A 26,615-nucleotide genomic window follows, 5' to 3' on the forward strand; every position below is an offset into this window, starting at 1 on the left:
TAGATAGATAGATGTATTGTAATCAATAGTTACCTAGTGTACAACCATGATTGCAGCTCTAGTTACAGTGTGACATTGTTATAGACAACGTAGGTATGCACACAGACATCCCTCAGTGCCAGCCAGCTTCCTCATCAAACCAGTTTGATCAGTGCTTATCAGTAAGATGAACTGGTGAGCTGTCTGAAGTTGAACGCCACGCCTGCATGTGAGGTAGTCTAGAATGAACCCAAACAGAACCCAAGGACTAAACTTTCATAATGTTGATTTGATTTGGTACAACAAGGAGAGGAGGTAGGTGAACCTTTCCTCTGGCTATTGAAACTGTTAAGCTACATTTTTCATAAATGGGTGGTTTGTGTGGGTGGGTGGTTTTCTGAATATTCATTTTTCATCCTGAACAACTATAGCACATTCTATTTCAGGTGCATTATTTTCATTTGGGTTTATCAAATCCTTTGTGTACACTTATAAATTAAGCCAAGTCATTGTGTTCCTCATGCCAGCAGAGGTATTAAATTCATACCTGGTTACATATGGAGGTATAAGATTGTTCGACCAAATCATGTCAAGTTGAGCAAAATACATAACAACAGTGGCTGAATTAGAGGGATTAGTTGGACGTGGGTTTAGCTCTATACTCTATAACTCTATATAACTCTATAATTACAGTAGCTGATGGTGATGGAGTACAATATTCAAATTGATAACGCTAATAACTCATTTAATAGGACGAAAAGTACACGTTTCTTAAGGAAGCTGCTAAAGGCTGTGTTATCAATGTTTGAAATGTGAAATGTGTAAGTAGAGATGAACAGGTAAAACCTGAAGTGGTGACTTACAGTCAGTAGTCATCCATGTTTGGTGACATTCCACACCTGGTCCCGATACACTGACACCAGAATGAGGAAAATGAAAAGTCTGATGTAATCACCTGTTTTAATCAAACAGTGCTTCATCCTCAAGAGGACAGTAGAGACACAAAGAGAGAAAAACAAACACAGAGATGGCCTCACCCCCTGGTGAGTACCAATCACATCAATTGGTAGAGTATTCTTGTAAGTTACACTGCTATATAATTAAGTTCATAAAGACCATTGCTTTGAATTAATTCATAGCAATTGTATGAACCAACGTGTTTTCATGTTCAACAAATCGCACCATTATTTCATTTTGGGCCCAATATTAGTATATGAATAGTTAAAGCAGCGAGAGTTAGAGTAAAGTTTTTCTGAGGCATTTTGAGTTAACGACTTTCACTTGACTTTTCATTGACAGGCACCCCACAGGAGCTCAGGATTGTGCTGTTGGGACACAGAAGGGCTGGGAAAAGTTCATCAGGAAACACCATCCTGTGCAGAAAGGAGTTTAAGTTAGGGAGAACTACTCAGTGTGTGAAGGGACAGGGAGAAGTAGCAGGGAGGCAGGTCACTGTGGTCGACACTCCAGGATGGTGGAGTAATGTACCTGTTCAATACACCTCTGAGCTGGTTAAACAGGAGATTATGCTCAGTGTGTCTCTGTGTCCCCCAGGACCCCATGCTCTCCTCCTGGTTATGCGAGTGGGCTCATCATTTAAAGATGAAAAGAAAGTGTCCGTAGGGAAACATCTTGAGCTTCTCAGTGAGAGGGTATGGAGTCACACTATGTTACTATTCACCTGTAGGGACTATATGGGAGACACAACAATTGAGCAGTACATTGAAAGTGAAGGGGAGGCCCTCCAGCAGCTTGTTGAGAAATGTGGGAATCGGTATCATGTCCTCAACAGTAAGAACAGGGGTGATGACACTCAGGCCACAGAGCTGCTGGAGAAGATAGAGAAGATGGTGGCAGGAAGCAGAGGCAGATTTTATGAGATAGACAGAGAGATATCACAGGCAGTGGAGGAGAAGAGGAGAACAGAGGAAGAGAGAGCGAAACAGAGGCTGATGAAGGTGCAGAGACAGAAAGAGACGCTCAGATCACTGGATGGTAGGTTTATGTCTTTCATTAATGACGTTGATGTTATGTATCAAACATGTTCACAGTCTGTAAGATTCCCAATTAATAAAAAAGAAAGAAATATACCCATATTATACCTACCACAGACCTGAACTAGTTTCATAGCCAAAGGGAAGCCCCGCCCCTTGGTTTGCTATAAAGCTGAGGGATGGGGCTGAAGAAGATTGTAGTTAACTGTTGAGGGGTTAACTTAATACCAAACCTACTGATAGTATCTTCCTGGCAAACAAGTCTAACTAATTAACAGTTGGCTAGAAATGATACTCTTCATATATTTCTGTGACAGGTGACTCCCACCATTTCTCAGAGCTGAAGATTGTGCTGCTGGGGTCCATAGAGGCTGGGAAGAGTTCATCAGGAAACACCATCCTGGGCAGAGAGGAGTTTAGGTTAGGGAGAACTACTCAGTGTGTGAAGAGACAGGGAGAAGTAGCAGGGAGGCAGGTCACTGTGGTCGACACTCCAGGATGGAGGAGGAATGTATCTGTAGAACACACCAGTGAGCTGATAAAGCAGGAGATTGTGGATAGTGTGTCTCTGTGTCCCTCAGGACCCCATGCTCTCCTCCTGGTCGTACGGGTAGACTTTTCATTCAGAGATAAAGCGAAAATATCTGTAGAGGAGCACACAGAGCTATTCAGTGAGAGGGTTTGGAGTCACACTGTGTTGCTGTTCACCTATGGCGACTGCCTGGGAGACGCAACCATTGAGCATCACATTGAGAGTGAAGGGGAGGCCCTCCAGCAGCTTGTTGAGAAATGTGGGAACAGGTATCATGTCCTCAACAATGAGAGCAGGGGGGGTGGCACTCAGGTCACAGAGCTGCTGGAGAAGATAGAGCAGATGGTGGCAGGAAACAGAAGCAGACATTATGACATAGACAGTAAGTTATCAAAGGCAGTGGAGGTAAGGATGAAGTCAGAGAAAAAGAGAGCGAAAGAGAGGCTGATGAAGGTGAAGAGACAACGAGAGACCTTCAGATCACTGAACGGTAGGTTTGTCTTTTATTGATGTTATGAAGTTTACTTGTTCATTTTAATTGTTCATTTTACAGTCTATAATTAATTTAAAAAATGAAAACAAATATACCCAACTATATGAGCAATATGTATGTCCCATATAAATACCTTAAACCCATAGTCCAAAATGTATTTACAGAGCCCCACCTCTTGGTTTGCTATAGAGCTGAGGGATGGGGCTGGAGAAGTTTGTAGTTAACTGTTCAGAGGTAATCTTAAAACAAAACAAATTGATAGTCTCTTCCTGGCAACCAAGTCGAACTCATTACCACTGTGGGCTAGAAATGATACTCTTCTTATATTTTTGTGATAGGTGACTCCCACCATCTCTCAGAGCTGAGGATTGTTCTGCTCGGTTACAGAGCAGCTGGGAAAACTGCATCAGGAAACACCATCCTGGACAGAGAGGAGTTTAGGTTAGGGAGAACTACTCAGAGTGTGAAGAGACAGGGAGAAGTAGCAGGGAGGCAGGTGACTGTGGTTGAGACTCCAGGATGGAGGAGGAATTTATCTCTTCAACACACTTCTGAGCTGGGAAAGCAGGAGATTGTGGTTAGTGCGTCTCTGTGTCGCCCAGGACCCCATGCTGTCATCCTAGTCATACGGGTAGACTTTTCATTCAGAGATAAAGAGAAAGCATCTGCAGAGGAGCACCTGGAGCTTCTCACTGAGAGAGTCTGGAGTCACACTATGTTGCTGTTCACCTATGGGGACTGTCTAGGAGACACAACCATTGAGCAGTACATTGAGAGTGAAGGGGAGGCCCTCCAGCAGCTTGTTGAGAAATGTGGGAACAGGTATCATGTCCTCAACAATAAGAAGAGTGATGGCGCTCAAGTCACAGAGCTGCTGGAGAAGATAGAAGAGATGGTGGCAGGAAACAGAGGCAGCCATTATGACAGTGGAGATCTACCACCACCACTGCCACTCAAGAGAGCACACAGCAGGGATTTTAATCCTCCCAGTTGTGAGTATTGATCAATTAAGTTAAGAGACAGACAGGGACCAGTAGTAATATAAACATTTGTGTTAAAACATTTTCAAATAAGAAGACAACCAGATAATGCATACACATTCATGGATGGTACTGATTATTTATTTCATAGGATATTATACTGAATACTTTTCATCTGTATGTTTTCTTCTACAGTGAGTGGATCTGCCAGATCTGCGTGCGTGAAAAGCTTTACATATCAATCCATGAGCAGCTCTGGATTCGGTTCTTTGTTTGGATCTCAGCGCTCCAGAAAGTCATCACTGAGTTCTGGTGTCGGCTCCGAATCTGAGAGAAGCTCAGGACCACGATGGCTCGAACAAGCAAAGTCCCTCAGGCGAAGAGCAGATGCTGAGACTGAAGCTTCATCAGACGCCCACCCAGAAAGAGACACATCAGAAGGAGAGAGACACCGTATTGAATTTGATATACCTGTCCTGAACAGATGTAGAGTCCCCAGGCGTAGAGAAGGTCTGAATGCTGAGGATGAACAGATGTAGAATCCCCAGGCGTAGAGAAGGTCTGAATGCTAAGGATACAAAGACTAAGAGCCAGAGAGATACACACACTTATTCCTTGACCAACTGTTAGTTTACCCTGCTGAGGTCCGTGCCTAGGGTGGGGTTTCCCTGATAGAGATGTGTCCTAAGATGTATTGTGAGGAATGTTGACTTGGCCTCGCAATCTAAAGCAGATTTAGGCAGCATCCATACAAATCTTTGAATTGTTATCAGCAACTTTATCTTATTGTATTGTTTTACAATCCCAATGCTTTATTAAATGTATACAATATTTAACATGAAATCCAAAATCCTAAAAATACAATGTACAGGATATAGCATCTTGGTTAGAGTATATCATACTGTATAGTATATGATTCTCTAACAACGATGTTTTTAACGACTAATTCACTTTTTTTAACCTAAAACAATACTGTTTCAACACATACAGAGTTAAATTATGCCTCTTGCCATGTTTGTGTATGATTCTTTTCTGAGTCAATATTTAGTTTAAATTGCAGACACTGTACAGAAATGTATGGCTAATCAGCAATATGTTGCTGTCAATTGCATCAATGAAAATGTCTATCCATGCTCACATAAACATTTTTTACAATATGTGTAAATTAGTTACTGGATTTTATCAAATGCATGCTGTCTGTATGTTTTATGGGTTGTCTGTATGTGTATTTCCATATCACATTGAATTCAATCTTTGCTTTAATATAGAGTCCATAACACATCCCCTAAACAGTAGTTTTAAATACCATTGCCATGAACGTCAGCAAGAATGGGAAGATTTTACTTTATTTATTTATTTATTTACATTTTCCTCTAGAATAAGTGGAACTAAGCTAGGCCTATTATATTATGCTTTCATGTGTCATCATCTCGGCTCATATTGTATCCTTGCACATCTGTGTTAAAATAAAGTAAACCAATCAACTGAATAACTAGCATGCTATATTCATTGGTGGTCCTAGAAATTGATCTCTGTTTGGGAATAACCAGAGATGGCATTATATCGCGCTTCAGGATGCCAAAATACACACGAAATAAGTTTGAACTACAAAACAATATCACTCAGAACTACATTTCCGCTCTCTTGCTCAGTTTCCGGAATGTGACTACACACAGGAGGTAGACGACTGGCTAGCTGTCAAAATTAGCAAAACTAGCAAGCTAATGTGTCAGTGGAAGACAGTGGTCTCCAGCTAAATGAGTGCCAGTGGTCTTGGTAATAGAGAGGAAATTAGTGTTTTAATATGGTGCTTCCACAGTAGCGAACCCTTCAGACAACACCCAAGGAATACATATTCCTCGACGTTCCTCTTGCTCTAGTGCAGAAACAAGGTAGGTTACAAAATATTCCTGAGCTAGCTAGCTTGCTAGCTAACATTAGCTTGAGTCTGACAGCTAAGCTAGATAGCTGTAAATGTAGCGTTCTTCCATGACCCTGCCGAGTTTTCCTATGTAACGTTACGTATACGTAAGTGTTATTTCTTACCCATGTATTTTGCAGCACATGGTGATTAGTGGTGAAATGGGTAGCCTGTTATAACGTTAGCCAAACTAGCTAGCTGAACTAGCTAGCTGTTGGTTTGTCTAACCATCATCAGATAGTCAAACAGTGGCTGTTTGAATGAAGTGAAATCTTCAGTACAAACACGGGTTTCAAAAGTAGCTGCATCTGACACAACCGGTTGGTCGGGACAACAACTACTGTGTTGTTGTCACTGTTTAAAAACTTTGACAGATGTCAACACAAGCAAAGCTAGTCAGATAGGGGATGTAGCCATTGCTGTGACACTGGTTTAGCTTTGAGTTAGTTTACTTTATACCCACATCTACTTTAGGCGACAGTACCACAGTCAATTCAACTACAGAACCTTAGCTGGCTGGCTAGCTAGCTAGCTAGCTTATAACAAGTCATGCTGTAAAACTTGGCCTTGCACTCTTGTCCAGCACCAAGGACAGTTCTCATGGCAGTTCATAAGCTTCTTGAAACCTTTTATTGGACTGTCGACACACAGCCTACAATAATAGTAATGAAATTAGCTATTGATGTAATAATCATAAACAGGTGTGTATCCACTGGGTCCAAAGCAATTGATATTGGTGTATCTCTGTCATGAATAATTGATATTCTCTCCTCCTATTGGCTGCTCGCAGGTGTTAATAACCGTTTCTCTCCTCCTATTGGCTGACCCCAGGTGTGAATGACTGACGTGGTGCCCCCCACTGCGCTCAGCGAAGTCCAGCTCCGCCTCCTCTGCCAGGATGACATAGACAGCGTCAAGCTGCTCTGTGGCGATTGGTTCCCCATCGAGTAAGCGCTTCACCCCATGGCCGACGATTGGCCAGCTCCTTCTCATAACCTAATAACCTGCAAATTCTACTCATTCTGTACTGTATATATATGTCCTGTGTCTCTCCCCCCTCCCCCAGGTACCCAGACTCATGGTATCACGACATTACCTCCAACAAGAAGTTCTTCTCCCTCGCTGCCACCTTCAAAGGAGGCATCGTTGGAATGATCGTGGCCGAGATCAAGGGCCGGACGAAAGTACACAAAGAGGTAGGGGAGGCTAGACGGCTGTATGAAAGCTAATTGACAACACATTACAAATGTTATCATTTTAGACATGAAGAGGTTGTGTGTGTGTGTGTGTGTGTGTGTGCATGGGGGGTTAGGGTTAGAGAAGGGGGGGTGTCGTACTCAGCAGGTCATTCAGTGCATTTCCAGTGCAGTTTATCCCTGCTGCTATGCGCTCCCTTTTGGAAAAGTGGTAAATGGAACACTCTGACATTCCAGATTCTGTTTTTAGTCTGTTGCTAATTAGACAGCAGATCTAGATGTCCTTGACTGATTTAGTTTCCATGGAGGAGAGGAGAGGAGAGGGGAGGGGAGGGGAGGGGAGGGAAAGGAGGAGGAGGAGGAGGTGGTGGTAATCAAGGAGTGAAGTGGGGGAGAAGAGGGTTAGAGAGAGGAGGGAGAGGAGAAGGAGAAGAAGAGGGGTGGTGGTGAGAGAGAGAGAGAGATGAAAGCAGTGGTACATAAAGTTGAAGACAGGTGACCATCGGTATTGTAGTTTATTTGGCCCGTCCTCCGATTTATACCTCCACCAGCCTCCCCTGGACTGGATGGGTGTAACATTGAGACAACCAGATGGAGCAACAGCTTATACATGCCTAGTCACACCAGGTCTGTGAAGGACAGTGAACCAGGCCAGATGGGAGACAACTTTACTTTATGTTCAGTTTCAGTTGAGTTTTACAGGGACAATGCACACTTACTTTTAACATCACTGTAAATGTGCCGGTTTTAGCCAATTGGCTCATTTTCAGCTGTAGTCCCTGGGCAAGTGTTTAATAGAACCACTATACTAGGCCTGTTGTATGTTTAAAATTGTGTGTGTGTGTGTGTCTCGTCATCCATCTCTAATCTCACGTTTATACTCCCTTAGGATCTGACTAAGTGCCCCAGTGTGAGTTTTAGTGCTTGTTTTATGGGTGTGTGTGTAGGAGTGTGTAGGAGTGTTTCTAACTCGGTTTCCCTAGTGTGTGGGAGTGTTTCTAACTACATTTCTGGCGTGTAGGTGTGTTTATAACTGCATTTCTGGTGTGTAGGTGTGTTTATAACTGCATTTCTGGTGTGTAGGTGTGTTTATAACTGCATTTCCGTGGTATGTAGGTGTGTTTATAACTACCTAGCTGGTGTGTAGGAATGTTTATAACTACATATCTGGTGTGTAGGTGTGTTTATAACTGCATTTCCGTGGTGTGTAGGAGTGTTTATAACTACATAGCTGGTGTGTAGGAATGTTTATAACTACATACCTGGTGTCTAGGAGTGTTTATATTTCCCTGGTGTGTTTATAAGCCCTCCCTGGTATGTAGGAGTGTTTCTAACTCCATTTCCTGGTATGTAGGAGTGTTTAGAACTACGTAGCTGGTGTGTACTGAAGGTGTGTTTCTAACTACATACTGCATGTATCTGGTGTGTCTATAAGTGTTAATAACATCTGTAGTCCCTGTGGGAGGAGTGTTTTTTTAACTACATAGCTGGTGTGTGTCGGAGTGTTTATGACCCTCCTTGTACCGTGGGAGTGTTTACACGCGTCTGTGACCCCTCCCTGTGTTAGGATGGCGACATCCTGGCCTCCAGTTTTCCTGTGGACACGCAGGTGGCCTACATCCTCAGCCTGGGTGTCGTCAAGGAGTTCAGGAAACACGGAATCGGTAGGAAAACACACGCTACCACAGCCTCGCACCCACACAGATGATTTGATGGATACTTCCACTTCCCCTTTCTTCCCTGCGCGGGGTTCTGTGCTGCTCTACACGCACACACACACACACACACACACACACACACACACACACACACACACACACACTCCCATATACACTCCTCTCTCTGTATTCTTTTTTGCTCCTTTTTCTATTTATCTCTTGTAACCCCCCCCCCCCCCCCCTCTCTCTCACACACACACTCACTTCTCTCTCTCTCTCTCTCTCTTTCTCACCCTCTCTCTCTCTCTCTCTCTCTCTCTCACCCCCTCCCCCCACCAGGCTCCCTGCTGCTGGACAGTCTGAAGGAGCACATCTCCACCACGGCCCAGGACCACTGCAAGGCCATCTACCTGCACGTGCTGACCACCAACAACACAGCCATCCACTTCTACGAGAACAGGGACTTCCGGCAGCACCACTACCTGCCCTACTACTACTCCATACGAGGCGTGCTCAAAGACGGCTTCACCTACGTGCTCTACATCAACGGAGGCCATCCGCCCTGGACGATATTATATCCTTTAGGAGAGGTGGATGGGGGGGGGGGCCTGTGTGTGTGCGTGCGTGTGTGCGTGCGTGCGTGCGTGCGTACGTACGTCAGTGTCTGTGTGTGTGTGTGTGTGTGTGTGTGTGTGTGTGTGTGTGAGAGAGAGAGAGAGAGTGTGATCTTGAAAGTAACCCCATATGTTTCACATGACCCCCATTTGAAAGCCCTATGCTCCTTAACTGATTCCCACTGACTACATCCAGCACATTGGTTCTGCCCTGGCCAGCCTCAGCCCCTGCTCCATTCCCCAGAGGCTCTACCGCCAGGCCCAGTCCCTCCTCCGCAGCCTGCTGCCCTGGTCCGGCATCGCCTCCAAGACCGGCATACAGTACAGCAGGACCATGTGACCCACCGGTGGGTGGGTGTGTGTGTGTATGTGTGTGTATGTGTGTGTCTGATGAGTACAGAGAGGGGGGAGGGGGAGGTAGGGTTTTGAGCTGTTCGTTTTTGCTGGGTTCTGTATGTGTATTGTGTGTGTGTGTGTGTATATCATGTGTGTGTGTGTCCGTATGTGTGTGATGTGTGTGTCCCTATCTTACCTATCTAACCCCCTCTCTTCTCTCGCTCCCTCTCGTTCCCTCTCTCTGTTTCAGGAGTGCAGTATTTTGTTTCTCACTGGAGTCTTCCCCTGGACACACACACACACAAACACACTGAACCCAGCAAAGACTGAGGGCTCAAACCCCTGCCCCCCCCCTCCTCTCTGTACACAGCTGTCACAGACTATGTATTATACTTGTACATTACATATATATATATAATCTAATATATAAATCCACATATATATATATATAAATATATATATATAGATATGCTGTCAGTAGTTTATCGCCCCTCTACTCCTGTGTGGATCCAGCAGTTCGCCAGAGTTGGGAGTCAGTTGCATTTCAACTCAAGTCAATTCAGGAGTTTAATGGGAAATTCAGTTCATGAATTGAACAGCCCACATTTGAAAAACAATGGGTTTGTTTCCTGCGTTCATGAGTTGAATTTCAGTTGACTGAGTTGAAATCGGGCGTTGAGCCCGAATCCTGCAGTCCGCTCCTTTCTACACCTGGAAGTTTGCTGCTGACATAGAGAACCAGTCTTTTGGTTTGTCCAGATTTTTAATAATATAGCCGAAATTAGATTTTTACTGTATGTCTGCCTGTCTGTTTATATTAGAGTTTAATTAAGCTAGGTCTACGATGGTAGAACTCCCCCCACCTAGAGGTGTGTGTGTGTGTGTGTGTGTGTGTGTGTGTGTGTGTGTGTGTGTGTGTGTGTGTGTGTGTGTGTGTGTGTGTGTGTGTGTGTGTGTGTGTGTGTGTGTGTGTGTGTGTGTGTCTGAATCAATGTTTGTTGAAGTTGCCTCTAAGCACTGATCTAAGGTCAGCTTTGCATAGAAACCCCTCAAGCATGTGGTTGGGATCTTAAGGACCGAGCTGACCCTGGACCTGTGCTTAGAGAGTTGTGGTCAGACACTTCCCCACCCAGCCCCACTCTGTGTGATTGTTTTATAATAAAGTCTAGAGCCTGCTGTCCCTGAGTCAAATTCACACTCACTCAAATTCACTTCCTTGAAAACAACCCATTGTTTTTTATGAGGATTATTTTTTTTATTTTTTTTAAATTCATGAATTGATATTTTAAATTCACTTGCACTGAGTGAATCAAAATGTCGAAATGGACACCAACCCCGAACGACACACACTATTTTGACATTGTAATTCATTTGTCTTAAGTGCAGGGTGTCTGAGAGGGGAAGGTTTTTACAAACGGAGGGTGTATTCCAGGAATAATGAAAGTAGTATTGATGTTGATGGGTGAAACTACTCAGGGTGACCTGTCTGATTGCAGAAAAAAAGATCTGCAAAACTCAAATGACACTCTATTCCAGAGGAGGCTGGTGGAGGTAGGAGTCGGAGGATAAGCTCATTGTAATCTATGGAATGGAGTGAGGAATGATATCAAATACTATTCTCATCCAGCCTCTGTTCCTCTATATGACTGAATCCGTACTAGTAACTCAATGTCCGGTGCAAATCTCTCTTTGACCTCAGTGCGTGATTTACGTGAAAGTCGGATTTACGGTACACCACTGGTGTACAACATGGGCCATAGGAGGCCAAACTAGTGCACTTCATAGGGGATAGTGTGTCATTTGAGACATTGCCACAGTATTCACCCAGAGGTAGTTTGTGTAAATACAAAATATACAATGTCCTTTTTTTCCCAATGGCTGAAGAATGGATGGTTTTTAAACTAATGTTTGTGATTGCAACTTGAGCTGATTTTTATGTTGTTGTTTTTTTGCATTTTTTTTATTTTTAATCTTTTTGTTTGTCTGTTGTCTTTTATGTTAAGGATAGATAGATAGGTACTTTATTGATCCCCGAGGGGAAATTAAGGCGTTCACATCACAAATAACAACAACAGAATAAAGTGACAATAGAATAATAGAATAAAATAGACTTCTGAAACGTTATATACAGTAAGAACAGTCCAGTATGATTTAACATCCCCCAGCCCGACTCTGATAACTCCCAGCCTGACTCTGATGACCCCGATCGAGCCAGCCGTAGGAGGAGTTGTACAGTCTTATTGCGGCAGGCAGAAAAGATCTCCGATAGGCGATAAAACTTTCATGTTTTTAAGGGATTATTTCAAAAGCACTACATGACGTTTTCATGATTAAGGGAATACCTTAGTAACCTTTAAGCTGATTTGTCCATCACTTCAAAATTACTTTTATGGATTGTATTTCAATTGCCGGAAGAGAGATAAAGTGAATTTTCATCCCAATTGAAATAAAGAATCATACAGTAATAGGGATGTAATTTACGATATGACAATTGATGATACAATGATAATAATATAATTGTAAAGTATTACTTGCTTACAGAAATCAATCATTCTATAAAGTAGTAATGATATTAATGTATGCAGACCTTATCCCCTAATGAAAATGTGGTGTTATAGCGCCCTCTGCTGTTCACGTTGAGGGAGTGCCTCCTATCAGACCACTGTAACCTCTTCAGAAGCTGTTCTATATCCCCTTCCTTTCTATTTGTTTGATTTCACATGTACAGTATTAAGTACCCAGGCTATTTATTACTTCCGTTCATTTGAAAGTATATCCGACACTTGCTACTTCTTTTTTTTCTCCTTTTTTTTAAAATCACCTGCTATTTTATCAGCAGGCATCCGTGTTGACATTCATACCGTTTCTGGTTGGTCGTGCATCTATCTGTGTGTGTGTACACCAATCATACATGTTCAAGATGTTTGAAACCAACAGCTCAGAAGAAAATATAAATGATTTTTCAAAGTCATAATGTTGTTGTTGTTTGTGGGTGTGGGTGTGTGTGCGTGCGAGAGAGAGGGGGGGGGGGGGTGTGTGTGTGTGGGTGGGTGTGCGTGCGAGAGAGAGAGAGAGAGAGGGGGGGGGGGGGATGCGAGTTGAAGCATCACACTGCCTGATTAAAATAACCATTGATTTGTCATTTGTATTTTATGCAAACAAATTTAGTTCACCGCAGTAGACCACATAGGCAAAGTAGCTTTAGGCCTACTAAGTTGTAGTAAATCATTGATCACTGAAATAGAGTCGTGACATGTTCAATGACTTAGGTTAGGATTAGGGGTATTTGGCTTAACTTCTAATCAGTTAGCTAGGTAAAAAAAAAAAAAAAAAGCTCTGATATGACTAGCCTGTCTGAGGACTGAGGACTGTGAGGACTGGGTGTTACGGTACTCTGTGGAACTCTCTTTGATGAGTTACGGTAATGAGTGTACTAGCCTACTCCATGATGTCACTGCTAGATCAAAGAGAGTGGGACACGCTCAGACAGAGAGAGAGAGAGAAAGCGCAGTTAAAGCAACATTCACTGTTGTCGTGTTTGTGCATAATTATTGCGACCAACAAATATTTGGAGGTGTAAAGGAAAGGCTTACAATCAAAATAGAACATTGTCAGCCTCTTTTAGGAGTTACTGTCATTGTTGGCACAGAAGAACAACTCTCCTTCATTCCCCTGCGAAGTTCGGAAAAGGTGAGTGATGTGCTGCACTTCGAAGCTTCAAAAACATTCATAAACAACGTTGTTTCAACTGTTGCACCCCGACAGGATCGAAGCAGTTGCATTATATAAACAAAACAAATAAGCCTATCTTGAATTGATAGCATAGAGGTATGAGCTGTTTTTGTTTTGTCATAGTCCAGATAATAGTTCATAGTTAATGATTTCTGGGTTGTACGCATTGGTAGTATGGGTGATTTTGTGAGTCCAGTTCTCTTGAATAGCCTAAATGGATCTAAATTACTTAAATAATAATAACCCCCCCTAAATGACGGGGGCGGGTGGATAGGTAGGACAGAAGCACGACACATTACAGCGTTCAAGGCTGAAAGTAATTTCGCTTTCAAAACTATACGCTCTTAAATTGGCGCCAACAGCTTATTGTGTCAAAATTGAACGATTTCCGTTGGTTTAGGAAAAGGAACTAATTATTTTTCCTCTTACATCTGTGTGTGATTGCCAAACTGCTGAAGTTGGACTGGAAGTGCATTCATTTCCAACAGGAGGGCTCGGGTGGGTGGGTGGGCGGTATACATCGACAAACAAGGTGGCGTAACGCCATAATACACACACAGTGTAATCATGGGAGAGAACGGGTCTAACGTTTGTCCAGTAGGTCCTGCAGCTTGTCCCTGTGTATAAGTACGATCTACCTTTGATATCAGAGGGTTTTACAATGTTTAAACACATTGTACAAATAAGGGTACTTCCTCTATACTGATTCTATAGTGAGGGAGTGGGAGAGGACATTGGTGGATATATGTTTTGAAAACTCTCTCAGACATTGTCAGTACACAACCACAACTCATTGCCGTTCAATAAATCTTTAGGGGGATTGTGTGAGCTATGCCTACATGTAGACCAGTGGAGGCTGGTGGAGGTAGAAATCGGAGGACAGGCTCATTGTAATGCATGGAGTGGAATATGGAATGGTATCAAACATGTGACGGAAAGAGGAATGGAATTAATTTCTTCATTCCATACTATGCATCACAATGAGCCTGTCCTCCGATGTCTACCTCCACCAGCCTCCCCTGATGTAGACTTTCCCTATTCAACCCTCTACCCAGTAACCTCATCCACAATCCGCATGCTAGAATAAGCCTACATTATTTTCAGACATTATTTTCAGACAAGTTAAACCTACTTTGGGAAATATTGTTAGATCCATCTTTATAATGTCATTACTGAAAGGCACTAGAAAGATTGGAGATTGTATTTATGATTTATTTAGGAGGGAAGAGTAGAGATTCTGATCTTGTCTGGGCTGTTATTGGTTTACACAAAAAAAACATCAGCTGGTGTGTCTGTACACAGTCAGTCCTCAACATGTTTTTGCTTGTTCACTTGCCTGAGCAAAATTCAGCAAGTAGGCATTCTGGTGTGCCTCTCAACCCCAAAAACAGGAACTGGCTTTTTCTTAGTTTTTTCTTTGTTTGTTTACCACAGCACACTTTGACTTACTGATATAGTTTAGCTTGGAGACTATATAGAGGGTAATATAGATAACACTAAACTCTCAGCGATTTTACAGCCTTTGTGTTTGAGTGTCTGGTCGCAGTGATGGTTATAGATAGATAGATAGAAGCTTTCAGGACAGATGCTGTTATGCAACATGATATGTGGACATGGTCCCCAGTGGCTATTGACGCCAGACTATAAGGCAATGAGGGAGGGATGGAGGAGGGGGGGAAGGGAAAGAGAGAGTGAGGGACAGGAGAGAGGGTGATTGAGAGGGAGGGAGGTAGAGGATTATTTTATTTTTTTAATTGTCGGTTGATTTTTACCTGAAGTAGTTTATAGGTCTGTATCTGACCTGAGACCAGTGGGCTGTGTCCCTATAGTTTTACCTGACACAGTTTACACCAGTGAGTGCGTTCCTATAGTTTCACCTGGGGTAGGTTATACCAGTGGGATGTGTCCCTATAGTTTCACCTGGGGTAGTTTACACCAGTGGGATGTGTCCCTATAGTTTCACCTGGGGTAGTTTACAGCGCTGTAACTGACCCCAGACCAGTGGGGTTGGTCCCAACAGTCTTTCCTCTACTCCTCGCGTCCTCTCTCCTACCCCCAAGGTGAGGGGGAAATTCCAGCTCTGGAATGGCACTGTTTATCTCTCTGTAGCCCTGAGGTCAGGAACGTATACTTGTGGGAAGTCAAAGGTCACGTTTCATCACGTCTCAGGGACAAGGCTGAAAAGAGCCGAGTGTGCAACACTCCACCATGGTTAAACAGACACTGGCTATGAGAGCCTCCACCCATCCCCCCAGCCTCCACCCATCCCCCCAGCCTCCACCCGCTCGGTCACTCTGTATTTATTTACCTACCTACCCTAATGTGAACACTCTAGTTGTATTACCAGTTCTAAATCGTTACAGTTTAACACCTACAGCTCGATACACTTAGCCCTCACTGACACTACAGAGCTGAGCTGTACTGGGCTCCACCGTACAATGTGAAAGGAAGATGACTGAGCCTGGATCAGCACAGTATGGTTTGGGTCGACCAAGTATTATGTAAACCCACTAAATGTGCCCTGCAGAACTATATGGAGCTTTACACACGACAGGACCGACCCGAACCATATTGTGTCCTGGCTCAAACATTGACACATCTACACACACACACACACACACACACACACACACACACACAAGGGTGTTGTGGGAGAGGCAGTCATTGTACTTTCCAGCACTGTTTCAGCAACTATGGTGGAGCCTAGCTCAGCTCAGCTCAGCTCAGTTTGGCTCTGTAGTGTGATTTGGTGTCTAGTGGATTTGATGGCTGCAGGGTATTGCAGTAGTCAACAGGTACAACAGAAGCAGTGATATCGTTAGAGGTATCAGGTTACAGTGTGGCCAAACAGGAACGTATCTATAGTGAGATGATGGTGTTGATAGTATCTCTGATACTATAGTAGACTACAGGAGGAACTTATAAGCTCATATTACTACCTCTACTGAATCTACCAACAAAGCATTTACACTACGCAGTAAAGGATGGTTTTCATTAGTTTAAAGGGGAAAAAGTAGATACTTTCAGGGTTTGATTATAAGGGAGGAAAACGTAGGATGGTATTCTCAGTGAATCATGCGTTCAGTAGTGCTTTCTTGAAAAGTGCAGCCTCATCCTCCTATCATTAACTGGTCAACATCCACTCCTTTGTGGACAGTGAGTGGACCTCCCAAGGAAGCTGACCGACTTGATGATGCAGTATCTTTCCATTGAGGCTAATATACAGCCACAGGCACACACACACACACATACTGTACACACACACACACTCGAACACACACAGACACAAACACACACACCTACACCTACTCACACACATACACACACACTCGAACACACACACACACACACACACACCTACTCACACACACTCGAACACACACACTCACACACACACCTACTCACACACACACACACTCGAACACACACACACACTCGAACACACACACACCTACACCTACTCACTCACACACACACACACACTCGAACACACACACCTACACTTACTCACACACACACACACACACACACACACACTCGAACACACACACACACACACACACACACACACACACACACAAACAGGCAGTGTGCTGCAGGTCGTCCTGCCCCAGGCCCCAACAATAGGTGCCTCTGTGGGGGTGCTGGGGCTTCACAACCCCCACTGGAGGAAGAGCTCCATGCTTCTATACACCTTTTTATATCAATACAAAAACCAGACGCATTAACAAAACAAACATCAATAAAACCATAAGGGTACACAATCATCTGGAGAGGGGGAGTTGCTAAGGGCAACCGTATGCAGCTTCAAAAAGATGGGCAACTGTCTCTGGCGGTCCTCTGTGGCTCAGTTGGTCGAGCATGGCGCTAACAACACTTAGGTTGTGGGTTTGATTCCTGCTGGGACCATATATACTGAAATGTATGCACTCACTGTAATGTAATTCGCTTTGGATAAAAGCGTCAGCTAAATGGCATATATTATTATTATTATATGACGTCTCTGACCTCCTAACTAAGAGCAGGCATTCCCATCCGGAATACTTCTCGGATACCTAATGCAAACACGCAGAGTAGGATTTACATTCAGAGTAGGACTTAGTGGAGGCTGGTGGAGGTAAACATTTTCTACCTCCACCAGCGTCCCCTGGTACGGGCGCGTTCATTTCTGCATCCAATAAGGGTGACGACATCGGGTGACATTGAAATGAATGGCTTGCTAACGAAGGCCCCCGTTAATTTTTCAGTCGGCTAGGCTAGGCTAGGCTAGCCTGGGAATCAATGTTGAGGTAATAATATCAAGCAGGAGAGAAAGCCTCTTCAGCCCAGACCTGGAGCACCTGTAGGGAGGTGAGTCATCGGTCCAGCAGCACACACTCTGGATGCCTGGAGGACTCTCTGAGACCAAAGGCAGCAGTGTCGTTGCTTTACATCTGCCGTCATGGTGCATTGGTGCTGATGCTAGAAGTGTTTGGATTGATGTAATACACCTGACATGACTCATAGTACAGAATGGAGAGAGAGTCTGGAGAGAGAGAGAGAGAGACATTCACACACACACACACACTCGCCTATTCAGACAGAAACAAGCTTGTTCTACCGTAAACTAACAAGAGGCAAGTGGTTTCTGTGACCCAGTGTTGCAGGTCAAGGACCCTCCTAGCTGTGTGTGCGTGTGAGTGTGTGCGTGCGTTCATGTGTGTGTGTGCGCGCGCCTGCCTGCCTGCCTGCCTGCCTGCCTGCTTTGGCCAGATCCCCATCTAGACAAAATGGCTCTGCCCAAATGACAATAAGACAAAGGCTTATGTAACACAGGCGTTTTACTCACCACCCTTCTATTGACATCTCCAGCCCCCGTGTGTGTGTGTGTGTGTGTGTGTGTGTGTGTGTGTGTGTGTGTGTGTGTGTGTGTGTGTGTGTGTGTGTGTGTGTGTGTGTGTGTGTGTGTGTGTGTGTGTGTGTGTGTGTGTGTGTGTGTGTGTGTGTGTGTGTGTGGTCTGCATGTGGCCCTTATCAGGCTCGTCCCCACATTTGCATCCATCAGATCCCTCCCCTTCCACACAGAACAACACACTGTGTGTGTGTGTGTGTGTGTGTGTCTCACTATCCTCCTTTTCTTATGGCTGAGTCCTTCTCTTATTAACTGTTTCTTCCTCCCATTGCTTACTTTCCTTTCTCCTTTGTTTCTCTCCCTCTCTCCTCTCCTCTCCCCCCCCCTCCCCCCATCATCTGTTGCTCTACAAGGGAACCTATGCAGTATGTTGTAGGGTTCACTCATTAACATGGCTTACTGTCATAGTTATGTTTGGTTCAACATTCCCAGCGGTTGATGCAGGCTAGAAACGTGGCGTAAAGGCTGGCCCGGCTCCTTCGTCTTCCTGACAGGCAATGGCGCCTGTTCTACACGACGCATTTCTATCTGAACGTTCTGGGGCGGTATTACAGTAGCTGGTGGGATGCTGGGACGTTGTTTCCAGCCGTTGTTCAGAGACAAAAGAACGCAGGAAACAGGAAGTGCCTGCCAGGCACCTGGATACCACCTTAACGACATGTTGACGACGTTATACCTGCGATGCTGTACAACACACCGCACACAACCTGTAATTACTGGAGGCCCTGCCCTCCTCCCCCTCTCCACTCCTCCTCCTCCTCCCCCTCTCCACTCCTCCTCCTCCTCCCCCTCTCCACTCCTCCTCCTCCTCCCCCTCCCCCCTCTGACTCTCTCCTTTCTTCTCTCTCTCTCTCTCTCTCGTTTTCTCTTTCTTACACCTCCCTCTGTTTTCTCACTCTCTCTCTCTTTCTCTGTTTTCTCACTCTCTCTCTCTCTTTGTACCATGCTTCTCTTTGCTCTTTCCTTGCTTCTCTCTCTGACATAAGCCATTCCCCTCTCTTCCCCTCTCCTTCTCTCAGGTCAATCCTTCCTTCCTTCAAGCCATCCCTAACTCCTTCTGTCTCATGTGTCTCTTGAGAAACCTTGGTCTTCTCTGCTGATGTCATTCAGACAACTGGTCTGTAGTCCTTGGACGTGTGTGTGTGTGTGTGTGTGTGTGTGTGTGGTCATAATCTCTGTGCTCTTAGCCATGTTACCCGGGGCTGTGTCAACACTAAAATACTTGGCTTCATTGCCTGTACTCTCTACTCTTGCCTTATCTCTCTCTCTCTCTCTCTCCTTCCTCCCTCTCTCTCTCTTTCCTCCCTCTCTCTCTCTCTCTCTCCTTCCTCCCTCTCTCTCTCTCTCTCCTTCCTCCCTCTCTCTCTCTCTCTCTCTCTCTCTCTCTCTCTCTCCTTCCTCCCTCCTCTCTCTCTCTCTCTCTCTCTCTCTCTCTCTCTCCTTCCTCCCTCCCTCCCTCTCTCTCTCTCTTTGCAGTGGAGGTAGACACTCAACAACAGGATGGGAGGTGAGAGGACTTATTGTCAAACCCAAGAGACGTGTGTGTGTGTGTGTGTGTGTGTGTGTGTGTGTGTGTGTGTGTGTGTGTGCCTGCGTGCGTAAAAGAGGAAAAGTTGTCTACATAAATATCTTCCAGTGCTTTTCAGGTCATGTCAATGACATTATGATACCAGGCTCTGTGTTGTTGCAGTAGTTGTAGTCGCTGTGAAATGGTACATGGTATTACATACATCATCAGATTCTAGTTGCTTTCCTGGTAGAATAGTGCTGATAGTTGTTTCATTGTCATGTGCCTGATATGCTTGCATCACCAAAGTCGTGTGTGTGTGTGTGTGTGTGTGTGTGTGGCCAGTATTTGCCTATGTCAGCTGGTTCACTAGGCTGTTCTGGTCAGAGGCCATAGTATGGCCATGGAAAGTTCCACCACTGAACACTATCACAGAGGTCTAAGCCTGGCGTGTGTGTGTGTGTGTGTGTGTGTGTGTGTGTGTGTGTGTGTGTGTGTGTGTGAGGGAGGGAGGGAGGGAGGGAGGGAGGGAGCAGTGTTTGTGTGCAACCTATATTTGTGTTTTTTTAATACCCTCTATCAATATTTCTGGTCAGACAGGTTTGGCCAGATCTAGAATAACAAAGGCTTATGTAACACAGGGTTTACTTACTATCCTTCTGTTGAAATACAATCGTGTGTGCGTGTGCGCGTGCGCGTGTCTGGCACCAGGATGTTAGTGTGAGGTCTCTGGGAATATTCCGGAACTTTCCCAGACTGACCGGCCGGGCACTGCTGTTGTTTCCCAAATAGTTGGTAAAAAAGTGTGTCTGTGTCTGTGTCACAGTGGGGATAACCCCTCCAGCAGTCAGTGTCTTTTCTACCGTATCTCCTGAATGGATCTTGTTGACGTTATCTAGTTATGGTCATCTGGACCTCCAGCAGATCGAGGGGGATGGTGAGGGGGTGCTGGTTATTGGATTTGAAGCTAAACCAACGTCCTTGTCCATGAGTGTGGTCAGGGTCAGGGACAGGGACACACAGTGGGTGTCAGTCTGGGAAAGTACCGGAATATACCAGACCCTCACACTAACATCCTGGTGCCAGTCTGTACACAAATACACACACACACACACCAGCACATACACACATTCCAGTGCACACTCACTCACACACACACACACACGGGCTGGATTAAAACCCTTATACACACACGACAGATTAGGGCTGCCCAATATATCATACAAATATATATACTTTGCTATATCCAATGTATATTGCCCAATATTTCATATAAATAATCCAGGAATCCTGCAAGAGGCTTTAATATCCTGGTAAGAGGATGCCATATGGCTTGTCTTTGACACTCACTCAGTAAAACAATTTTTATAATGGAAAATGGAGTATAATGGAAATAAGGAGTGCGTGCGTGTACTAGCCTAACTGGTCATAATGGGTCAGTAATGGGAGAGGTGTGCGTGTGTGTGTGTGTGTGTACGTGTGTGTACTAGCCTAACTGGTTATAATGGGTCAATAATGGGAGAGGGATGTGTGTGTGTGTTTGTGTGTGTGTGTGTGTGTGTGTACTAGCCTAACTGGTCATAATGGGTCAATAATGGGAGAGGGATGTGTGTGTGTGTGTGTGTGTGTGTGTGTGTACTAGCCTAACTGGTCATAATGGGTCAGTAATGGGAGAGGGATGTGTCTCCTTGTGTCTATTCAACCCCCCCTTCTAATTTGACAGCGGAGCCAGTGATGTAATAGCCGGTGATGTAATGCTGCTGGAGGTGAATAAGGGGTCTGTTCTCTCAGGTCTCCACGGCAATGACCTGCCAGCCAGCTGATTGGTGTTGCCATGGAAAAGGGGGGTTCTGAGAGTGTGTGGCGAGGTCACTGATTGGCCACACAGGGTTTTTGGAGAGGGAAGAAGAAGCATCTGAAAGAAAGGTGTTGGGAAGTCGTGTTCTTTAATGACGTTGTGTTTAAGAGGCATCTGAAGCCAGAAGGAGGAAATTAAGAGACGGAGGGTAAAAAAAGGAGAGGTAGTTTGAGAAAAGGTGAGGAAGAGAGATAGAAAGGGAGGAGGGAGAGAGAGAGTGAGTAAGTGAAGTAAGCATTTCATTACCCTGTTTACACCCCACTGTACAGTATATGATAAGTAAACTTTGGAGAGAGAGAGAGAGAATTATTCTTTCATCATTATTCTCTCTGTTGTCATGACACCCTCTGTCTCGCCTCTCTCTTTTGTGAACTGTTGAGGAGGTCATTTCATCCTGTTTTGACAGCACATGCGCACACACACACACGCACATGGACACGCACACACCTCTCCCCCGAATTTTACCTATAGCCACAGTTTTCCTCTCTCAGAGCAGAGGACACCAACAGTATCTCTACTGCCTACTCACGTTCCCAGACACTCGTTGCCCAAATGCTCGGAAGGTCTGGTGGACCAATATGTCAAACTTGGCCCCTTCATTTACCCAAAGCAGCAACCCCCCCCCCCCCCCCAGACTGTAATGGTCCTCAGCTCTTCCCTCCTCTGTACAGGTGGTTGATTCCTCCCTCCAGCTTCCTTCTGTTGACACCGCGACCCTTCCTCCCGGGACATGTCGTCTGAAGCCACGCCCATCCAGGGGTCGCGCTCTATGACCCCTCCCCTGATCTCCCGTTCTCCGGGGTCCCCCGTCTCCCCGGTGTTCCCCGGGTCCCTGCGCCCGCCCATCTGTCGACAACGAGACCGCTCCCCCTCGCCCATGAGGGGCTACCTCATACCCAGCCCTCTGCCCACCAGACGCACCCGGACCTGCTCGGCGTGAGTACACACACACACAAACATACGCATGCACACACACACGCATGCACACAGACAGACACACACACAAACATACACACACACACACACACACTGTATAAGTGTGTCTGCATCTTTGTATTTCAAGATTTGTATACTCTCTCCCTCTCACTCTCTCCCTCTCACTCTCTCCCTCCCTCCCCCTCTCCCTCCCCCTCTAGGTCGGCTCGTGCAGCGGAGGGGCCAGCGTACACTGGAGTGTGTAAATGTTTCTCCCGCTCCAAAGGACACGGCTTCATCACACCAGCTGACGGAGCCACCGACATCTTTGTCCACATCTCTGAGTGAGTGAGTGAGTGAGTGAGTGAACGTGTAGTCTTGTGTGGTAATTGTGATAGCACTCACATTGCCTAATGGACATGGTAGATACAGGCTAGCACCCCCCTACTATTCAACACACACACACACACACACACACACACCTCACACACGCTGTGAGAATGAGGAGTCATTCACTCTAACACTCACAAATAAAGTGAATCATTCTCCCATTCTCCAATTACGCCCACAGCAACAGTCTAATTGAACTTGCACCCACACACACATTTCTCTCCTACAGAACAAAAAAAGAGGCCTTGTCCCCTTACACACACACACACACACACACACACACAGACTGTATGCCTAACAAAAAAAACATACCCCCACCCTCCACACACACACACACTCGCTGGGTTTTGTTATGTGTAGGAGTACAGTGGCATAACACACACACGAGCCTCAGGGGGGTGTGTGTAGGAGTGAAGAGGAGAATATCAGATGACCTTCAACAGGTTCCCTCTGTTATCAGCTACCCACCAGTCCACACACGTGCGTGCGCACACACACACACACACACACACACACACACACACACACACTTAAGTCTTGTATACAGAGATCCAGTTAGTCTCATTTTATTTTCCTATCGATTTGGGGGTGAAAAGTGTTCTGCAAAAGTTGCGTGTGCGTGCATGTGTGTGTGTGGAAGTCTTTATGAGAGTGTGTGCGTGTTTCTGTGCGTGTGTAACTCATGAGAGTGTGAGCGTCAGCTTGGTGTCACGGAGTGCTTTTCCACCCTCACCTGCCAACAGGGGAGGCTTGAGTCCTTCAGTCGTGGCTGGGGCTGTGGAGCCTGGGCTGAGCCCACCTCCGCAATTTAGACAAAGGCTCTCTGTCCTTGACGGCTGCGAGAGTACACACAGTATACCCTAGGAAACGCTCATACAGTCGCGGTGGAGGAGAGAAGCTGAAAAGAACTGTTGAGTCACCCCAACACGTGTTTCTCTTTCTTTCTTTTCCCCTTCCATCTCTTCTTGCTCCCCCTCCCCTCTCTCTCTTTCTTTCTTTCTCATCCCTCTTTCGGTGGCTCTGCCTCTCCCTCTCTCTACTTTTGCCCTCTCTGCTCCCAACTCTCTCTCTTTCTCTTTCTTCCTCCTCCCTCTCTCCCCTCTCTACAGTATTGAGGGGGAGTACGTGCCTATGGAGGGGGATGAGGTCAGCTATAAGATCTGCTCCATCCCTCCTAAGCACCAGAAGATCCAGGCCGTGGAGGTTGCCATCACCCACCTCAACCCAGGATCCAAGCACGAGACCTGGGCAGGTGACGTGGTCAGCTCCTGAGACTTCCAGGACCGAGGGTGAAGGGAGGGAGGAGGATGAGGGAGGGAAGTGAAGATTGAGGGGGATGGAGATGGGTTAGGGACCAGCTTGCTTAGGTAGCCTCCTTTTCCTCATCTCCTTTCCTTCATGGAAGGGGCCATGAGTTTTTCATGACCACATGACCTGACCAGAAAAAGTCCAGTCCCCTCCATGCCTCTCAGATTAGTGATCGTGAAGGAAAGGAGTTAAGGAAAGGAAACAAGGGAAGATGATATTCTGGAGATCATGTAGTTCTACTGGGAATTTCTCTGGGCTTCATCTCAATAGTTCAAAGTGGCGTCCTCTCCTCCTTTCCTTCCTTTATTCTCTCTTCATCTCCTTTCCTTCCATCAGACTGATCTTCAAGAATCGGACGAGTGAAAGCAGATAGTCTGGTGACCAGCTCCTTGCTTTTACCCGTCCTGTGGTTTCTGATCAGTATAGATGAGGGAGAGGAGGCTAGGAGAGGAAAGGAGTCCACTTTAGACTATTGTAATGCATCCAGGGGGGAAGTGTGGACAGGGGAGAGAAATAGGGCCCTTTCAGACCCTTTTTTGGTGTTAAGATTTATAAGGGAATGGAGGGGTTGCTATTAGAATGGGAAGAAATATATCATTAAACAGGAACATTTATCAAATAAAGCTATATTACTGAAAATCTCTACTGTTCTCATGTAGTTCTTGATAAAGGGATTGACTCTTAGTGAAGATCTCTTACCACTGAGATGTTCACTGATTCTTCTCTGTCAAATATAGACTCTGTTGTTGTCAAGAAGATAGAAAAAGAAAAAGCCTTACTGTATAAATTTAGGGACAATTACAATTTTCAGCAACAGAAGTTGCATTTTTTCCAAATGCCTAGTTCTCGCGTTTTAAACAGCAGAGTTGTCTATTTTGAGTTATATTATTATATGGGACCCTGCCTACTTGTGAGCCTACTGCTAGATTACATAGCCTGTATTGTATCTAGTTAGTAAAGAGAAATAAACTTATTTCAGCACACGGTTTGGTCTTTGTCTTTTTTGATTAACAGAATGGATGTCAGTGTTTATGTAATCGAGTTGTTAAACTCACTCCTCAAGTTGAAATACTCTGATCTGCGCAATCGAATTGCTAGCAGCTTTTCAGTGGTGTAGCTGTGTTCCATCAGGTATTTCGGCGACGGTCATGTGTGTTGGCAATACAGAGGACATGTTTAAGTCTCTTGTGAGCTCGGAGTGCAAGGAAGCAATAATGATTGCTCCTAAAGACCTCTTCACCCCTACTACCCCCCCCCCCCCCCCCCCCCCCCGTCTTCACCCCCACTTCCCCCCTGTACAAGTTCTCTCCTGTTAATAAAAAAAAAAAAGGCTTCTGGCATTACGACTGCCAATGGCCCCTGATATGAGCATTGATTACTTTGTCTTATGATGTCTGTTGGATAGATGATTCACTTACTTAAACAAATGTATTTGTTGTAAGTCGCTTTGGATAAAGGCAACTGCCATTCTCTTTCCGCAAAACCTCTGAGCAAATGAGATTTGAGTATTTAAAAAACACAAAGATGGAAAAATCCTTTTAGGACATTGTTACATCTCCAAGTGGTAATCTTTCAATAACAAGGTTGTGGTTTCCTGGACCTAGATTAACCCTAGTCCTGGACTAAATCACACTTTCAGGGTTAGTTTACCGGACACAGATTGATCTTATTCCTTGACTAAAATGTAGCTTCAATGGAGATTTTCTATTGAACATGTTATTTAGTCCAGAACTTGGCTTAATGTGTCTGGGAAACCAGCCCCAGATAACAAGGTGTTGTTGAGCCCTCTCGACCAAATGAAAACCACAAGTGTGTAGCTGGCTCCATCTTCTGGCCACCGTTGTGTATGACACCATCTTTCTTTTAGATCAAGTAATGGTCAATCTAAAAGTGCTGTGGTACTCAAGCCCTCTCGTTGACACGTCACCTAGTTTAGGGCATCAAAAACCAGCAACCTTCTAGTTACTGGCCGGCTAATCTCACCGCAAGACTACCAGCAGATCATGCTATAGTCAATATTTGGATAAAGAAGTCTGCTAAATGCCGTAAATGTAAAATGAATAGATATGTGAGAATGAACATCAGTGATTATTCCATTGACTGTACAGCAGTTACGTTACAGATCCAGTCTGGTCAGATCAGAGATTTCTTCCAGCAGGGGGGGGGGGGGGGGGGGGGGTTTATATAATTTCAAACTCAACAAGACATTCATAGATTACTAAACACCTTGGCACTGTGTGAAACTCAAACCAAAAGAGAAAGAAGCAGAAACTTCTGGAAACATCAGCAGAAACACAACGGAGCCCACTCC

General features: G+C 45.0%; 3 protein-coding genes across 7 annotated transcripts; all 3 read left to right on the plus strand.

The window, feature by feature from the left end:
* Positions 1-245: 245 nt before the first annotated feature.
* On the plus strand, positions 246-5,460 carry LOC310810053 (GTPase IMAP family member 8-like). 3 transcript variants are annotated; one of them, XM_083677651.1, is made up of 7 exons: positions 246-294; positions 952-1,022; positions 1,279-1,974; positions 2,291-2,995; positions 3,337-3,990; positions 4,174-4,488; positions 4,538-5,460. In XM_083677651.1, exons 2-7 carry the CDS (start codon positions 1,007-1,009, stop codon positions 4,606-4,608), a joined length of 2,457 nt encoding a protein of 818 aa, XP_083533777.1. In that variant the 5' UTR covers positions 246-294; positions 952-1,006; the 3' UTR covers positions 4,609-5,460. The 3 variants fall into 3 exon arrangements, with proteins under 3 accessions (XP_083533777.1, XP_083533776.1, XP_083533778.1); XM_083677650.1 differs by lacking the exon at positions 246-294 and having other exon boundaries at positions 490-1,022; XM_083677652.1 differs by lacking the exon at positions 246-294 and having other exon boundaries at positions 490-1,022; positions 4,174-5,460.
* Positions 5,461-5,694: 234 nt separating this feature from the next.
* Positions 5,695-12,575, plus strand: naa60 (N-alpha-acetyltransferase 60, NatF catalytic subunit). 2 transcript variants are annotated; one of them, XM_083677957.1, is made up of 8 exons: positions 5,695-5,870; positions 6,731-6,846; positions 6,966-7,095; positions 7,985-8,005; positions 8,663-8,759; positions 9,093-9,327; positions 9,551-9,714; positions 9,954-12,575. In XM_083677957.1, exons 2-7 carry the CDS (start codon positions 6,737-6,739, stop codon positions 9,705-9,707), a joined length of 750 nt encoding a protein of 249 aa, XP_083534083.1. In that variant the 5' UTR covers positions 5,695-5,870; positions 6,731-6,736; the 3' UTR covers positions 9,708-9,714; positions 9,954-12,575. The 2 variants fall into 2 exon arrangements, with proteins under 2 accessions (XP_083534083.1, XP_083534084.1); XM_083677958.1 differs by lacking the exon at positions 7,985-8,005.
* A 607-nt stretch (positions 12,576-13,182) lies between these two features.
* carhsp1 (calcium regulated heat stable protein 1) lies at positions 13,183-25,287 on the plus strand. Of its 2 annotated transcripts, none has more exons than XM_083677376.1 (4): positions 13,183-13,393; positions 22,363-22,627; positions 22,828-22,950; positions 24,106-25,287. In XM_083677376.1, the coding sequence occupies exons 2-4, from the start codon at positions 22,422-22,424 to the stop codon at positions 24,266-24,268; spliced, it is 492 nt and encodes a 163-aa protein (XP_083533502.1). In that variant the 5' UTR covers positions 13,183-13,393; positions 22,363-22,421; the 3' UTR covers positions 24,269-25,287. The 2 variants fall into 2 exon arrangements, with proteins under 2 accessions (XP_083533502.1, XP_083533503.1); XM_083677377.1 differs by lacking the exon at positions 13,183-13,393 and adding an exon at positions 19,715-19,833.
* The last annotated feature ends 1,328 nt before the right edge of the window (positions 25,288-26,615 follow it).

This window comes from Argentina silus (genome assembly GCF_951799395.1).
Source record: "Argentina silus genome assembly, chromosome: 9".
Classification (NCBI taxonomy): Eukaryota; Metazoa; Chordata; class Actinopteri; order Argentiniformes; family Argentinidae; genus Argentina; species Argentina silus.